At 36.7% G+C, this 18,400-nt stretch overlaps 1 protein-coding gene across 1 annotated transcript in view; it reads right to left on the reverse strand.

Moving 5' to 3' along the window:
- Window positions 1–1,135: 1,135 nt before the first annotated feature.
- LOC128640685 (ADAMTS-like protein 2) overlaps window positions 1,136–18,400 on the reverse strand; it is a 55,658-nt gene continuing 38,393 nt past the window's right edge. Inside the window, exons 14-16 of the mRNA XM_053693115.1 lie at window positions 15,800–15,976; window positions 10,334–10,478; window positions 1,136–2,347 (exon numbers count right to left, since the gene is read on the reverse strand). Coding sequence (XP_053549090.1) covers window positions 2,229–2,347; window positions 10,334–10,478; window positions 15,800–15,976 — 441 coding nt within the window. The 3' untranslated portion in view covers window positions 1,136–2,228. The remainder of the gene's footprint in view (window positions 2,348–10,333; window positions 10,479–15,799; window positions 15,977–18,400) is intronic.

Genomic DNA, 18,400 nt, shown 5'->3' on the forward strand with positions numbered 1-18,400 from the left:
ATCCTTCTGAAGATATGGTCTCCTCTCCAGAACTTCAAAAAAATCCTCAAAAACTAGTGATTGGACAAATAAATAAATAAAAATAATTTAAAAAAACCTTCCCAATGTTCTTCTATTATTAATTGTACATTTATATTAGCATTTTTTGTTAAACTTAGATCCCTTCCAATAGAGCATACTGGGGTAGGTTCATCAGTGTATATGAGCTTTGAACACAGCTGTGTTTACAACAATCTTATACATATCGTGCTCAAGTCATATGCAGTATGCTGTTACAGAAATTAGTGAGTTTTAGAACAGAAAGAGGTAGATTTAATAACGGAAAGTAGTTTTTTATTTAGACGCTATCTAAATTTCATTTCTTTAATTTGCCCTTTTAATACGAGGCAGCCAACTAATGAAAGGGACACCGAACACATTGACATTGATATTTAACGTTAATTATGTGTATTAAAAAAAATCTTTGCATCATACTAATTTTTTTATTTTATCCCCTTTTCCTGTAATTTACATATATGCCTCTTGTCATTGGCTAGATAGATAGAGCAGCAATTTTAAGCAACTTTCTAATTTACTCCTATTATCAATTTTTCTCCGTTCTATTGATATCTTTATTTAAAAAGCAGGAATGTGATGCATAGGAGCCCATTTATAATTGAGAACCTGGGTTATGCTTGCTTATTGGTCAGCCTCCAATAAGCAAGCACTGTCCATGGTGCTGAACCTAAAATGGGCTGGCCGCTAAGATTTACATTCTTGATTTTCAAATAAAGATAGCAAGAGAACGAAGTAAAAATGATAATAGACGTAAATTAGAAAGTTGCTTAAAATTGCATGCTCTATCTGAATCATGAAAAAAATGGGTTTAGTGTCCCTTTAAAAAGACAAAAGCTGCAATTAATCGTGTCTATATTCTGCCTGTTCACATGCACAACAGGAAATTCTGAGATCAATGCCCCTTTAAAGCAAGAGTGCAGCTTTAAACAGAAATAAATAATAAGACTTTTGTTGCTTTGGGGTCTGATCTTTTATGCATTATATAATAGTATAGTACAGTCTGCAATATTCCCATGTCTGTAGAGTACCTATATGCTGAACGATGAAGAAACAAAATATAGAAATGAGACAAAAAATATTCTTTATTAGTTAAATTCTTGTTTTATTAAGAATAATAAAAATACATCTTTTTGAGCCAATGTAACTAGCTGGAGCCAGATTTGGCGGCCGTTGTCTCACAAATACAACATTTCCGTTTTATAATATGCCTGTGATACGTCAGAATGCGACACCACATCCAAAATCTGATGTTACGGTCAACAGAGCAAAATGAACAAATCATTTCCTACGTGAAATGTTCTACGGTCAGAATTACATTGACTCGATAATGAAAAACTGCTTAACAAACCGTGGACTTCCATACAGTGTCTAGGAAACTGAGTTCTTTTGGCAGTTTAAATATCATTTTCTACAAATGTGCTAATACAGTTAGGCTGTGAGAAAATGTGCACGGTATCTGAACGTAGCACCTTATTCATAATTGGAAGGCAAACCACGTCTGCTCCAGTACATAATGCCCAATTCATTTGTACAAACATAATACCATTTTAAGAAAGACCCTTCAATGCCAGAGCAAGGTGGTACTATATTTAAAGGCACTGTAAGGGCATATAAAGGGACATTAAACCCAATTTATTTTCATTTATGATTCAGATAGAGCATACAATTTTAATCAATTTTCCAATTTACTTCTATTAATGTTGCTTCATTCTATTGGTATCCTTTATTTAAGGTGCAGCAATGCACTACTAGGCGTTATCTAAACACATCAGTAAACCAATGACAAGAGGTATATATTTGCTGCCACCAATAAGCAGCTAGCTCCTAGCTCCTGAGCATATGTAGATATCTTTTTCAATAAAGAATACTAAGAGAACAAAGAAAATTAGATAATAAAAGTAAATTAGAAAGTTGTTTAAAATGGTATGCTTTATCTGAATCATGAAAGAATATGTTTGGGTTTCATGTCCCTTTAAGCACATATTCACATAAACAGCAGATTGATCACGAGGCACATATGGTTAAATTAGAATAAAGAGGTAAAATGAACCACTGCTAAACCACTGCTTTCTAATACCCTCTATAATACCCAAACACTGGGACCAAAGGGCTCTCAATGGTGGATGCATTGAATTCACAATAAACGGCTGTTCTGAGGGTAGATATGGAGCTCAGGAGGTTTTACCGCCACAGGCACGACAGCAAGCACGGCGATAATACCAGTGTGAACATAGCTTCACCTTCAGCACCAACGAACAGTTTGCAGTAGCTTTGTCTTCACAATCTTCATCTGAGCAGAGGAAAGTAAATATTAGTTCAGATACAACACTATAACAGCATGTTTGTAATGATTTTACACTCAACTCATAATCCTCCTAAAATATCACCCCCCCCACCTGCCCCAGATCACACCTATATTACAGAATACTGTAAATTTGTCTGGCAGATTCAAATCAACTGAAACAGAAACATAGATTCGGTATTTCCTTCTAAAGTGAAAAGTAAATTAATTTCAGGATAATCTTATGCATATACCACATGTTCTTGAATTTCCTTACTTTATTGAAAGTCAGTTCCATGAATCAACTATCCTTTCTGTACAAGGATAGTACATGAGTGTGTGCGTATGTATATACAGTATATATATATATACATATATTTATAAAAATCCCACGTAGGGCTCCGCACTCACTTCACGAATAACAACTTCCCAGGGTGCATTAAAAGTATCACAGTCACAATCCAAAATAAGCACTCACCGGGTCTTATCATATAAAGCAATTTAATACCAGTAACGGTTCAGGGGTGTTATATATATATATATATATTGAGCTTAAAATTTCCACTCGCCCATTTGCACTGGGCGAATAGAAATTGAACTGGGGTGAGTAGTGATAGTGAATGAATGTTGAACTAACATTCACTCATTATCAAAGGCTGGGCATGTAGGCTCAGTGGTGAAGTGCTGCCATGAAAATGAAGCACTATCTTGAAGGTGGAACATCACCGTAAAGGTGGAGCACCGTTGGGTCAGCGTGGAGGCACTGAGAAGATGAGCAAGCCTTGTGAAGAGAGGCCTGGTTTGGCTTATATGATGCAAGTAGGGTCCTGGTCTGGCTTATGTGATGCAAGTAGGGTCCTGGTCTGGCTTATGTGATGCAAGTAGGGTCCTGGTCTAGCTTATGTGATGCAAGTAGGGTCCTGGTCTGGCTTATGTGATGTAAGTAGGGTCCTGGTCTGGCTTTATGTGATGTAAGTAGGGTCCTGGTCTGGCTTATGTCATGCAAGTAGGGTCCTGGTCTGGCTTATGTGATGCAAGTAGGGTCCTGGTCTGGCTTTATGTGATGTAAGTAGGGTCCTGGTCTGGCTTATGTGATGCAAGTAGGGTCCTGGTCTGGCTTATGTGATGTAAGTAGGGTCCTGGTCTGGCTTATGTGATGCAAGTAGGGTCCTGGTCTGGCTTATGTGATGTAAGTAGGGTCCTGGTCTGGCTTATGTGATGTAAGTAGGGTCCTGGTCTGGCTTATGTGATGCAAGTAGGGTCCTGGTCTGGCTTATGTGATGCAAGTAGGGTCCTGGTCTGGCTTATGTGATGTAAGCATGGTCCTGGTCTGGCTTTATGTGATGTAAGTAGGGTCCTGGTCTGGCTTATGTCATGCAAGTAGGGTCCTGGTCTGGCTTATGTGATGAAAGTAGGGTCCTGGTCTGGCTTATGTGATGTAAGTAGGGTCCTGGTCTGGCTTATGTGATGTAAGTAGGGTCCTGGTCTGGCTTATGTGATGCAAGTAGGGTCCTGGTCTGGCTTATGTGATGCAAGTAGGGTCCTGGTCTGGCTTATGTGATGTAAGTATGGTCCTGGTCTGGCTTTATGTGATGTAAGTAGGGTCCTGGTCTGGCTTATGTCATGCAAGTAGGGTCCTGGTCTGGCTTATGTGATGTAAGTAGGGTCCTGGTCTGGCTTATGTGATGCAAGTAGGGTCCTGGTCTGGCTTATGTGATGTAAGTAGGGTCCTGGTCTGGCTTATGTGATGTAAGTAGGGTCCTGGTCTGGCTTATGTGATGTAAGTAGGGTCCTGGTCTGGCTTATGTGATGCAAGTAGGGTCCTGGTCTGGCTTATGTGATGCAAGTAGGGTCCTGGTCTGGCTTATGTGATGCAAGTAGGGTCCTGGTCTGGCTTATGTGATGCAAGTAGGGTCCTGGTCTGGCTTATGTGATGTAAGTAGGGCCCTGGACTGGCTTATATGATGCAAGTAGGGTCCTGGTCTGGCTTATGTGATGCAAGTAGGGCCCTGGACTGGCTCATTTGAGGTCTGGGGGCAATACAAAATGAGGAGATAGGGGGGCTTGTGTAAACAGAGAAGGCAGATTGACCATCAGTACCAATTAAGTTGGAGAGTTTTAGAGCTGTATACATATAAACTTGCAAAGTAGGTGAATGTGCTCAAAACATTCATTTAAAGGAATATTGTGGGGAAATAAGAAATGCTCTGTACCCATATAACAAATCATTTTGAGCAACTAACTCACTTAAAGGGATAATGTACTTAGACAAACAGCAGCTGATACGTTTTCAAATTAACTGCATGGACACTTTCAAATGATTTTGGCTATTTCTTCAACCCCCGCTGCCACTACTTCTTTATTACATGCCAAAAGTATGTGGACACCTGACCATCACAACTATATGAGCTTGCTGGACATCTCACTCTAAAACCATGGGCATTGTTATAGAGTTGCCCCAACCCCCTTTGTGGCTGTAACAGCTGCCACTCTTCTTGGAAGGCTTTCAACAATATTTTGGAGTATGTCTTTGTGAATTTGTGCCCATTCAGTCAAAAGAGCATTTTTGAGGTCAGACACTGGTGTTGGATGAGAAGGTTTGGCTCGCAATCAGTGTTCCTAATTTGTGCAGGCTACTCGAGTTCCTCCACAACAAACCTGTCAAGCCATGTCTTCATAACTTTGCTTTGTGCACAATGGCACAGTCATTCAGGAACACAAAAGGGTATTCCTCAAACTGTTGCCATAAAGTTGGAAGCACCCAATTGTCTAAAATGTCTTTGAATCTTGTAGAATTAAGATGATCCTTCACTGGAACTAAGGGGCCTGGCCCAAACCCTGAAAAACAACCCTATACCATTATACCTCCATCAAACGTAACAGTAGACATTATGCATTCTTCTGGCATCCACAACACCCAGATTCTTCCATCAGATTAGTGTAGCGTGACTCATCACTCCAGAGAACGTTTCCAGTGGTGCTGCTCTTTAGGCCACTTCAGCTGATGCTTGGCATTGTGCATGTTAATGTGAGGTTTTCGTACCACACCTCAGCAACGGAAACCCATTTCGTGAAGCTCCCGATGCACAATTCTTGTGCTGACGTTGCTTCCAGAGGCAGTTTAGAACTCTGTAATGAGTGATGCAACAGATAGGATTTTTTCACATGCTATGTGCTTCAGCACACAGCAGCCTCACTCTGTGAGATTTGGTGGTCTACCACTTCACAATAATAGCACTAACAGCTGACCAGGGCAGATCTAGTAGGGTAGAAATTTCGCAAACTGACACGGGGGAAATTTGGCATCTTATGACTCTGCCGTGTTAAATGTCACTGAGCTCTTCAGTACAACCCATTGTACAGTCAATGTTTGTTTATGGAGATGTTATGGCTATATATGCTGTGTTTAATGCACTTGTTGGCGATGGGTGTGGCTGAATCACCTGAACTCAGTAATTAGTAGGGGTGTCCACATACTTTTGGCCATACCGTGTATATAAATATGGCACTCATATGACTTGCATATAAAACTACATTTTATTTAAACCCTTATTTTGTCGCAATATTTATTTAGTAAAGTCCATCAGAATTTGCACTTTCACCAACTTTATAACAGCCTGGGTTACAGGACTTAAAGTCCTAATAGACTTCAGTGAATAAATCTGTACTTACTGGGCTTGTAAAAGAGAGTAAATTATTTTATTCAATGATATTTTGGGGACTTAACTTCGCCTAAAAACATCACTAAATACAATGTCAGTTGAAATAAAGCTGGTTACAGTGCAAAGGCATGTTACATACACATAGTATATATACTTATATTATCTACATATGTGCAAATATTATATATAATAGGAGCAATGTACATATACATATTACAGAACATTACACCATCTACACACAATCAGCAGCAGGTGCGTGAAGATAAAATCAGATATTCACTGCTTTATTGGCCTACACTGAGTGAGATATAACCCTGCTGGAATTGAATGAAAATGAGCTAATGAAATATTAATGTGATTTTGCAAAGGAAATGATAGGTTTCTCTCATTCATAATGGAAAGTTAGAAAATACACTCTTTTTTTGTTCCTCAGGCATCTATGCTATTTCTACTGCCTCAAGATCTATCTCGCGTCCTTACATTATGAAACAGTTGCTGTGCACAGGGGCTATGCAACAATGCTGGGAAAGCAGAAATATACAGTTAATTACGTTTTAGGATAGCTTAACAAGTGCAGGAATTCACTGAATGAAATGGATTGCAGATCAGATGAAATGGGAATACACCTTAAATATATAGGCTGAATATATCACAAAACTAAAATCTATATAATACACCTGTGCATGTCTTAGTTCATACAGAATCAGATGGGTTTCACTTCACTGCACTCATTGCAACATAGTAGTAGATATAAACATACACAGTTATCTGAATACATGTGCCAAGTAAGTATATATCTCATAATACCTCTCAACATTTCCCCAAAACAATTCTGGGACTGGGAGGATAGGGAACCTTAAACCTGTGACAATCCTGCAGAATCTGGATGGTTGGGAGGTCTGATAGTTTTTTTTAGATATGTGTTGTCGATACAAAAAGTCATTTTCAAGTTCTGGGCTACAATAAATACAGTGTTAAATTTGCTAGAACACGGATGTGGGCGTGAAGCGTAAATGCCTATTTTTAACAGGTGTGTATGATTCTTTGGTATACACAGTAAAATAAGCACAAATCTGCCTATAATAAGCCCTCTTGTAGACTCAAGGAGAATATCAGCTGTCATTTGAAGGTTATGATATTAGGTGTCAACTGGCTCTTCTGTATATCATAAGGGTAATATTAAAACCTCAGTTTTTAACCCATTACAGGGCCTACGATTACCCAAAACTCCACTCGCCCGATACTTAGAAAAAATAACTGGAAAACATTTTATTACTTATATCTCCTATGCCCCGCTGGGACTGTAATTTCTTCTGCACAATTTTGTTGAGTAGGAAAAAAAGATTAGAAGACTGAAATCTGGGTGATAGAATGCTAGTTGTACTAACCTTACAAGCATTAAATTAGATTGCGCACAAGCAAATGCCTTTACTTTCAACCTGTTATACACACACAAGTTTACGCGTCCACGATATCCTTATATCGCAGGCGCTAACGCACTACTTGTAATCTCGCCCTCAGTGTACAGGTGTTCAGCTGTTTGGTCAAAAAGATAAAGTCCGCACAAGGACATCGTAAAAATAAAAATGTAATCTTAAAATATTCCACATAATGTTTTCAACAATTTCTACTTTTTTCAGTATAAAATTCATTTTAAAAAAAATGAAAACTTTTTATTCCATTCAAAAGAATAAAGTCAGGATTCATATAAAAATTCAATTTTAAGTAACAAGACAAAATCCACTGAATATTAATAAAATTGTATCCTTTCTCATTATGAAAAGGGTAATGAAGTATAAACTAAAAGAATGAACACAACGTTTCGTGTAAGATTATACAATATTTGGGAGTTGATGCTATTTTATTTATAAAAATCAAATGCTTGTAGTTAAGGAAAATACTAAAAATAAATCCCCTTCTCTAACGACTATATGACTGTATTTTCTTCTGATACTATTTTTACACAAGTATTTATAGCTTCACATTTGCTCTCAGATATTTACAGCAGCATTTTTGGTCTTAAAGTGTGAATCTCTCAAGTTATCAGAATCCTATGTGAATGTAATTATGGCATCTATTTACTATGCTGGAGAATAAAAGTTTTTTTTTTTATTGCAAATGTTGCCAATTTAGTAATATGACATGTAATATTTAGTAATATTATATCTTCACAGTAACATAATTTCCCTATATCTGAAGATGAATACCTGTGCTGAAAATACATGACTGGTATTTAAAAAGATTGTAAATTATTCACCGCTAATGAAAAAAAGAAGAACAATTCTGAATTAAAGGGAACTTATATTCTAATAATATAATGTTATTATTATTAAAGGGATATTAAAACAGTAAAAAACATTAGACATAACAATATAAATATTTAAAGCAAACGTTTAGCCTGATAATAATATGTAGATGCATGATATCAGTTGTTTAAATACTGAAGATATAAATTAGGTCCGGCCATGTTGAAACCTAGATTTTTCAGTTATCTATGTAAAATGTTTACAGTTAGGGAATTTGGAATAACAAAAATGTAAAAATGTATCCCACAGCCCACTAGGGGTGCTCTTAAATCTCTATTGAATAAAAGGATTTAGATGAGGAGTTATGGGGAATATGATGATACTGTATATCTGAACACGTGGACAGTAACATCAGATACAAATATACAGTTGTAGCTTTGTGATTCCTTATGGAACAGGGGGATCATTTTACAATGTATTTGATTAAAATAATATACAGCTTACAATTTATGAACTTAAAAAGAAAGTGTAGTGTACAAAATGTCTTATTGCGTTCTCAATTACTTGTTAGACCAGCTGCATAGTATACATTTATTGAAACATTCTCTTTTAGATTTATTTTTGCCAATTAAATAATTGGTTTTGTTCATTAAAACCACACCTATAAAATTAATATTTAAATATTTAAAGGGACTCAAAAAACACATTTTTTTCTTTCATGATTTAGAAAGAGCATGCAATTTTAAACAACCTTCCAATTTACTTCTATTATCTAATTTGCTTCAATCTCTTGATATCCTTTGTTGAAAAGCACATCTAAATAGGCTCAGTAGCTGCTGATTGGTGGCTGCACATAGATGCCTTGTGTGATTGGCTCACCCATGTGCATTGCTATTTCTTCAACAAAGGATACCTGACGAATGAAGCAAAATAAATAATAGAATTAAATTTGAATTTTATTTAACATTGTAATCTCTATCTGAATCATGAAAGAAACGTTTTGGGAGAGAGAGAGCGAGAGAGAGAGAGAGAGAGAGAGAGAGGAGAGTTAGGATACCAAGGGAATGAAGCACATTTAATAATAGAGATACATTGCAAAATGTCATGCTCTGAATGATGAAAGAAAAATTTGAGGTTTCATGTCCCTTAAAGGGGAAAATTATTACAGTGCACTGTCCCTTTAATAGATAAAAACAGCAACATTAAAGGGACATAAACAGCAAAACATAAGTGATAGTAACAATGTTATTAACAAGACATGTCAAAGCTATGCATTGCTTTATGCAAGATGTGCACTTTAAAAATATATATATATGTTTTTTTTCATATTAACCCCTTCACGCCGTTAGGACGTTCTATTCCATCCTAACTGCACTGGGCTTTAGCCCCGTTAGAACGGCATGGAACATCCTAGCCTTTTGACTGTACTGAAGCCATAGCAGCTTAGTAAATGGCCCCGAACTTGATCCCATCATTGAAATTACTTTGTTCCAATGTAGACAAATTAGTACCAGCGGGAAAGGGTTAATTTTTAATATAGATATGAAATTCAAATACCCCACGCTCCTCCGCCCACTTCAAAAGTCAAATTTTCTGTGAGCTAAAGGTTTGAATGGTTCTCCAATCAGCGCTCTAGCTACAACAAAAGTGCCATATGGGGAGAGCGCTAATTGGACAACAATTGAAACCTTTAGCTCACAGAAAAATGTACGTTTGAAGTGGGCGGCGGAGCGCAGGGAATTTGAATTTCATTACAACTGATGAATTAAACTAGCTCTGTTGATTGGATCAGCGGCCATTTCCACTCGGGGCCAGCAGTGCTCTGCAGGTCCCGAGCGGCAATTCTACTGTAATTAACCCCTTTGAAGGGTTTAAACATACAGTACTGCAGGGTTGATTGTATTAAAATTACATGAGAATGTCATTGTTTGACTATTAAGTCGCTTTAAACAATATTCTGAGTTGCTGTCATCGCTAAGAATCAAAGCAAATAAAAGTTGGCGCTTTGTTTTTTTTTTGGTAAATGAACTGTCATGTTGGGCACTTGTTTATGCGCATTCTAAACATCTGAAAGTAACATTTCTTACCTGGCGCTTCAGTAGGACAAGGCTGCAGCTGACAGTTCTGTTTGCTCTCTGGCTTTATAGAGGGGTCACATCCCTGACCCAACTCCTCACCTTGATAACATTTCACTTCTCGGACTTGTTGTCCAGCGCCGCAGGTCTTACTGCACTGTGTGAAAGAGAAGAGATTGTAGTGTGATATGAGCGACACACACAATGCCTACATGCTCACAGGTTCTTTATTGCAGGGGTCAGAAACCTCAGGCCCCAATATGTTTTGGAACTACATTTCCCATGATGCTGAGTACTGTCATAAAACAAGATTTATACAGCATTTATATATAAAAAAGAACCAGGATGTAACTTCATGCACTTTCAAATGGTATCAAGTTGTGTGGGGAGTCTTGTGAATTAATTCTCTCTCTTATCTTCTCTCACATGCAGGAGAGCAAATGAGAAACCAACATATTGTACAACTATCAATTGGAACTTTAAACATTTTGAGATTTTTTATAAAACGTACAAGTTCCCACAGGAATAGGGCCCTCAATCCCTCCTGTATGTGTTTGTAAATTTTGTCCTGTGTCTTACAAGTCTTGTATTGTTTTATTTAAATGAATTGTATCCATGGACAACGCTGCGGAATATGTTGGCACTTAATAAATAAAGTATAATAATAATAATTATATAAAAACACTTTGCAACATACGTTCACTATTTATTTTGCACCCTTTTCCTGTAATTTAAAGGGACATAAAAAGCCCCAAAAATGTTTCATGATTCAGATAAAGTGTAAAATATAAAAAAAAACTTTCCAATTTACTTTTATTATTAAATCTAAATTGTTCTCTTGGTATGCTCTGTTGAAAGGCAGCTAGAAAGGTGTAGAAGCATGCACGTGACTGGAGCAATTAAAGGGACAGTCAACACCAGAATGCTTGTTGTTTAAAAAGACAGATAATCCCTTTATTACCCATTCCCCAGTTTTGCATAACCAAGACAGTTATAATAATACACTTTTTACCTCTGTGATTATATTGTATCTAAATCTCTGCAGACTGCCCCCTTATCTCAGTTCTTTTGACAGACTTGCATTTTAGCCAATCAGTGTTCCCCCCTAGGTAACTTCACGTGTGTGAGCTCAATGTTATCTATATGACACACATGAACTAACACCCTCTAGTGGTGAAAAACTGTCAAAATGCATTCAGATAAGAGATGGCCTTCAAGGTCTAAGAAATTAGCATAGGAACCTCCTAGGTTTAGCTTTCAATTAAGAATACCCAGAGAACAAAGCAAAATTGGTAATAAAAGTAAATTGGAAAGTTGTTTAAAATTACATGCTCTATCTGAATCATGAAAGTTTATTTTGAACTTGACTGTCCCTTTAAGAGCAGCAGTTTTATAACTATGTTATACAATTGCAAGAACAGTAGGTGGCAGCTTTATTTCCTGTCATGTATTGCTGCAGAAATGTGCACGCTACCTATCTAAATATCTCTTCAACAAAGAATACCATGAGGGTGAAGCAAATTTGATAATAGAAGTAAATTGGGTTTCATGTCCCTTTAAGTCTAAAAATTTTGAGTTTTCCAATTCTGAAATCTGGAAGTGCACATGACAGACTTCACAAGCCTAACCCTTGTATATAAAACAACTAATATTTTTGTCAACTTCGGTAAAAAGTTTGGATTGGCTCCTCCAAATGAGGAAAGCGATGGGTGAAGTTGGGCAATTGAAAAACAATTGCAGCAAATAGGGTAAGGTGGTAATGCATTCCAAACAAATTGCACTCTAATAGCATGTTAATGTATTGCAAGACTATAAACAAATATACTGACACATTAGCTTTAATAATTGAATAGAGATATAAAATCTCCAGAAATGTCTACAAAAAGTATTTTCTGTGAAAACACAAGTGGGGCGCCACGTAAATTACTCAAAGTGACCCTCATAGGGGATTATGTACGTATTCCAGCTAAATTACTTATAGCAAACAGCAGCAGCTTCATGTACTGCTCCAAACAAAGGTTTATTATATAGATAAATAAAAACAACGTGCATTTATAAATGTCAAAATATGCTCATAAGCACAAACTATAAGTGCTCAACAACGCGTTTCTCGGCCTAAATAGCAAACAACAGCCATTTTACCAGGTTTAATAAAACATAAGTTAATACAGCAAATATAAATACTTTAGGGGGAATCAAAAATAAAAAGTATTTATTGTATGAAAATCACATTGTATCTACCCATTTAAATATTATATACGGTAATAATACAAGTCTCATTTTATTCATCACTAGTAAATACTGTATATTTGATGTTTTTAAAAAAAAAAAAAAATAATCCCTATACGTTTTGGCAAAAGTGCCTTCTTCAAGGCTTTATACTTTTATTAGACAGAAAAAGTATATTTATCCTTATCCATCCCTTTGTGGAATAAATAAATAAATAAATAAATATGCATGCACATACAGACATAAATAAATTCACACATGCACATACAGACATAAATAAATTCACACATGCACATACAGACATAAATAAATTCACACATGCACATACAGACATAAATAAATTCACACATGCACATACAGACATAAATAAATTCACACATGCACATACAGACATAAATAAATTCACACATGCACATACAGACATAAATAAATTCACACATACACATACAGACATAAATAAATTCACACATGCACATACAGACATAAATAAATTCACACATACACATACAGACATAAATAAATTCACACATGCACATACAGACATAAATAAATTCACACATGCACATACAGACATAAATAAATTCACACATGCACAAACACAGACGTGTATGTATATATTATTACAATAATGCCAGACTAAGTTCCCGATCAAATGTCCAAAACCATGGAAATTCTGAAATAAAATTTCACAATCCAATACTGCATTATAGTATATATCATATTATTAAATTATCTGGGGTTGAGAAGTTTTATTTTCCATGCTTTTGCACATATGATTGGGAATAGATAGAATTGATTTTTTTATTGGAAAAAATATATGTATGTGTATGAAGGCTACAGCACCATACAGAACAATAATGAGGACTACAGGGAGTGCAGAATTATTAGGCAAGTTGTATTTTTGAGGATTAATTTTATTATTGAACAACAACCATGTTCTCAATGAACCCAAAAAACTCATTAATATCAAAGCTGAATAGTTTTGGAAGTAGTTTTTAGTTTGTTTTTAGTTATAGCTATTTTAGGGGGATATCTGTGTGTGCATGTGACTATTACTGTGCATAATTATTAGGCAACTTAACAAAAAACAAATATATACCCATTTCAATTATTTATTTTTACCAGTGAAACCAATATAACATCTCAACATTCACAAATATACATTTCTGACATTCAAAAACAAAACAAAAACAAATCAGTGACCAATATAGCCACCTTTCTTTGTAAGGACACTCAAAAGCCTGCCATCCATGGATTCTATCAGTGTTTTGATCTGTTCACCATCAACAATGCGTGCAGCAGCAACCACAGCCTCCCAGACACTGTTCAGAGAGGTTGATGATGGACCACAGGTTCTCAATGGGGCTCAGATCAGGTGAACAAGGAGGCCATGTCATTAGATTTTCTTCTTTTATACCCTTTCTTGCCAGCCACGCTGTGGAGTACTTGGACGCGTGTGATGGAGCATTGTCCTGCATGAAAATCATGTTTTTCTTGAAGGATACAGACTTCTTCCTGTACCACTGCTTGAAGAAGGTGTCTTCGAGAAACTGGCAGTAGGACTGGGAGTTGAGCTTGACTCCATCCGCAACCCGAAAAGGCCCCACAAGCTCATCTTTGATGATACCAGCCCAAACCAGTACTCCACCTCCACCTTGCTGGCGTCTGAGTCGGACTGGAGCTCTCTGCCCTTTACCAATCCAGCCACGGGCCCATCCATCTGGCCCATCAAGACTCACTCTCATTTCACCAGTCCATAAAACCTTAGAAAAATCAGTCTTGAGATATTTCTTGGCCCAGTCTTGACGTTTCAGCTTGTGTGTCTTGTTCAGTGGTGGTCGTCTTTCAGCCTTTCTTACCTTGGCCATGTCTCTGAGTATTGCACACCTTGTGCTTTTGGGCACTCCAGTGATGTTGCAGCTCTGAAATATGGCCAAACTGGTGGCAAGTGGCATCTTGGCAGCTGCACGCTTGACTTTTCTCAGTTCATGGGCAGTTATTTTGCGCCTTGGTTTTTCCACACGCTTCTTGCGACCCTGTTGACTATTTTGAATGAAACGCTTGATTGTTTGATGATCACGCTTCAGAAGCTTTGCAATTTTAAGAGTGCTGCATCCCTCTGCAAGATATCTCACTATTTTTTACTTTTCTGAGCCTGTCAAGTCCTTCTTTTGACCCATTTTGCCAAAGGAAAGGAAGTTGCCTAATAATTATGCACACCTGATATAGGGTGTTGATGTCATTAGACCACACCCCTTCTCATTACAGAGATGCACATCACCTAATATGCTTAATTGGTAGTAGGCTTTCGAGCCTATACAGCTTGGAGTAAGACAACATGCATAAAGAGGATGATGTGGTCAAAATACTAATTTGCCTAATAATTCTGCACTCCCTGTACAAGTCCCACAAACCTTGGCGGCTAAACTGATACTGGTGATGTCTTGTTTTTTTTTAGCTGTTTACTTTTATTAAGAATGATCAATATTTATTAGACTACAGAAATTTGAACTTTAATTTATCAACTACCATTGCTAATTTTTTTTTTAACCAAAAGAAAAAAGCCCAAACTAGACAATAAAATCTATCTGCAGAGCAAAGTTCATGAAGATTGGTACAGCCTTTTTCCCACAAAACCATCAGATTTCAAAGAAATTTGTTCATGCAGTCCAAAGATTTAAAGGACCAGTCAAGACAGTAGATTTTCATAATCACCAAATGAATGATAAGAAGACAATGCAATAGCACTTAGTCTGAACTTCAAATGAGTAGTAGATGTTTTTTCTGACAATTTTAAAAGTTATGTCTTTTTCCACTCCCCCTGTACCATGTGACAGCCACCAGCCATTCACAAATGCATACACGTACCATGTGACAGCCATCAGCCATTCACAAATGCATACACACTTATTCTTGCACATGCTCAGTAGGAGCTGGTGAGTCAAAAAGTTTAAATATAAAAAGACTGTGCACATTTTGTTATTGGAAGTAAATTGGAAAGTTGTTTAAAATTGCATGCTCTACCTGAATAATGGAAGTTTAATTTTGATTGAGTGTCCCTTTAAATACTTGAAAAACAGGCTTTATCATAGTCTAGCAACCTTAAACTATATGTGCACTACTGTGTAGGTATAATGTATATATTTACATATAGTGCAAACCATAAAATTAATTAGTACAGTTCTGAACTTGTCACATAAAGAACAAACTTGTAGTAGTATTTTTCCAATTAGCTCTGAGCCTAAGTACCTGAGACCATGCAGTAGTGAACCAGGCAGAACACGGTCTCTGGAAGCAGGATGTTCTCTGTTCTGGTTTCCGAGAGAGGTCACACATATAGTCACGATACTCCCGGTACAGGCCATTCTCCAGTCCAGCGCACAGTACATGCCGTGTTTTCTCTCCACGTCCACAGGTAGCGTTACACTGTCAACAGAAACCGTATACAAGTTTAACAACAACAGTAAGTATGGAGACTATCGTTTGCTATGTATGCAATGGATGCTACAAGTACATAGGATAGCATTATGATTATCCCAGGCATTAAGTAATATGTAGGATAGCCTTCTGCTTATCCCAGGCATTAATGAGTACGCAGGATAGTATTATGCTTATACCAGGCATTAGTTAGTATTTAGGATAGCCTTATGCTTATACCAGGCATTAGTTAGTATGTAGGATAGCCTTATACCAGGCATTAGTTAGTATGTAAGATAGCCTTATGCTTATACCAGGCATTAGTTAGTATGTAGGATAGCCTTATGCTTATACCAGGCATTAGTTAGTATGAAGGATAGCCTTATGCTTATACCAGGCATTAGTTAGTATGTAGGATAGACTTATGCTTATACCAGGCATTAGTATGTAGGATAGCCTTATGCTTATACCAGGCATTAGTTAGTATGTAGGATAGCCTTATGGTTATACCAGGCATTAGTTAGTATGTAGGATAGCCTTATGCTTATACCAGGCATTAGTTAATATGAAGGATAGCCTTATGCTTATACCAGGCATTAGTTAGTATGAAGGATAGCCTTATGCTTATACCAGGCATTAGTTAGTATGTAGGATAACCTTCTGCTTATCCCAGACATTAATGAGTATGCAGGATAGTTTTATGGTTATCCCAGGCAGTAATTAGTATGTTGGATAGCCTTATGCTTATCCCTGACATTAATTAGTATCTAGGATAGCATTATGCTTATCCTAGGCATTAATTAGTACGTAGGCTAGCCTTATGCTTATCCCAGGAATTAATTAGTATGTAGAATAGCCTTATGCTTATCCCAGGCATTAGTTAGTGTGTAGGATAGCCTTATGCCTATCCCAGACATTAAGTAGTACGTAAGATAGCCTTATGCTGATTCCTGTCATTAATAAGTACGTAGAATAGCCTTATACTGATCCCTGTCATTAAAAAGTACGTAGAATAGCCTTATGCTTATCCCAGGCATTAGTTAGTATGTAGGATAGCCTTATGTTTACCCCAGGCATTGATTAGTACATAAGAAAGATTTATGCTTATTTCAGGCATTAAGTAGTACGTAGGATTGTCTTATGCTTATTCCAGGCATTAATTAGTGTGTAGGATAGCCTTATGCTTATCCCAGGCATTAATTAGTATGTTGGATAGCCTTATGCTTATCCCAGGCATTTATAAGTATGTAGGATAACCTTATGTTTATCCCAGGCATTAATTAGTATAGAGTATAGCCTTATGCTTATCCCAGGTAGTAATTAGTATGTAGGATAGCCTTATGCGTATCCCAAGCATTAATTAGTTTGTAGGACAGCCTTATGTGTATCCTAGGCATTAATACGTATGTGTATCCCAGGCAGTAATTAGTATGTAGAATAGCCTTATGCTTATCCCAGGCAGTAATTAGTATGTAGCATAGCCTTATGCTTATCCCAGGCAGTAATTAGAATGGAAGATAGCCCTATGTTTATCCCAGGCAGTAATCAGTATGTAGGATAGCCTTATGCTTATCCCAGGCATTAATTAGTATGTAAGATAGCCTTATGGGTATCCCAGGCATTAATTACTATGTAGGATAGCCTTATGCTTATCCCAGTCAGTAATTAGTATGTAGGATAGCCTTATGCTTATCCCAGACAGTAATTAGTATGTAGGATAGCCTTATGCTTATCCTAGGCAGTAGTTAGTATGTAGGATAGCCTTATGCTTATCCCAGGCATTAATACTGTACATAGTATAACCTTATGCTTATCTCAGGTATTAATTAGTATATAGGATAACCTTATACTTATCCCATGCAGTATGTAATACTGTAAATAGTATAACCTTATGCTTATCCCAAGCATTAATACGGTACATAGTATAACCTTATGCTTATCCCAAGCATTAGTACTGTACATAATATAGCCGTATGCTTATCCCAGGTATTAATACTGTACATAGTATAGCCTTATGCTTATCCCAGGTATTAATACAGTACATACTATAGCCTTATGCTTATCCCATGTATTAATACTTTACAAATTATAGCCTTATGCTTATCCCAGGTATTAATACAGTACATACTATAGCCTTATGCTTATCACATGTATTATTACTTTTACAAAGTATAGCCTTATGCTTATCCCAGGTATTAATACTGTACATAGTATTGCCTTATGCTTACCCCAGGCATTAATACTGAACATAGTATAGCCGTATGCTTATCCCAAGTATTGATACTGTACATAATATAGCCTTATGCTTATCCCAGGTATTAATACTGTACATAGTATAGCCTTATGCTTATCCCAGGTATTAATTAGGGATGGGCGAATGTATTTACATTCAAATTTGAATGTTAGAATGAATGTTATTGAAGAAATTTGATT

The sequence above is a fragment of the Bombina bombina genome, chromosome 10 (genome assembly GCF_027579735.1).
Source record: "Bombina bombina isolate aBomBom1 chromosome 10, aBomBom1.pri, whole genome shotgun sequence".
NCBI classification, from domain to species: Eukaryota; Metazoa; Chordata; class Amphibia; order Anura; family Bombinatoridae; genus Bombina; species Bombina bombina.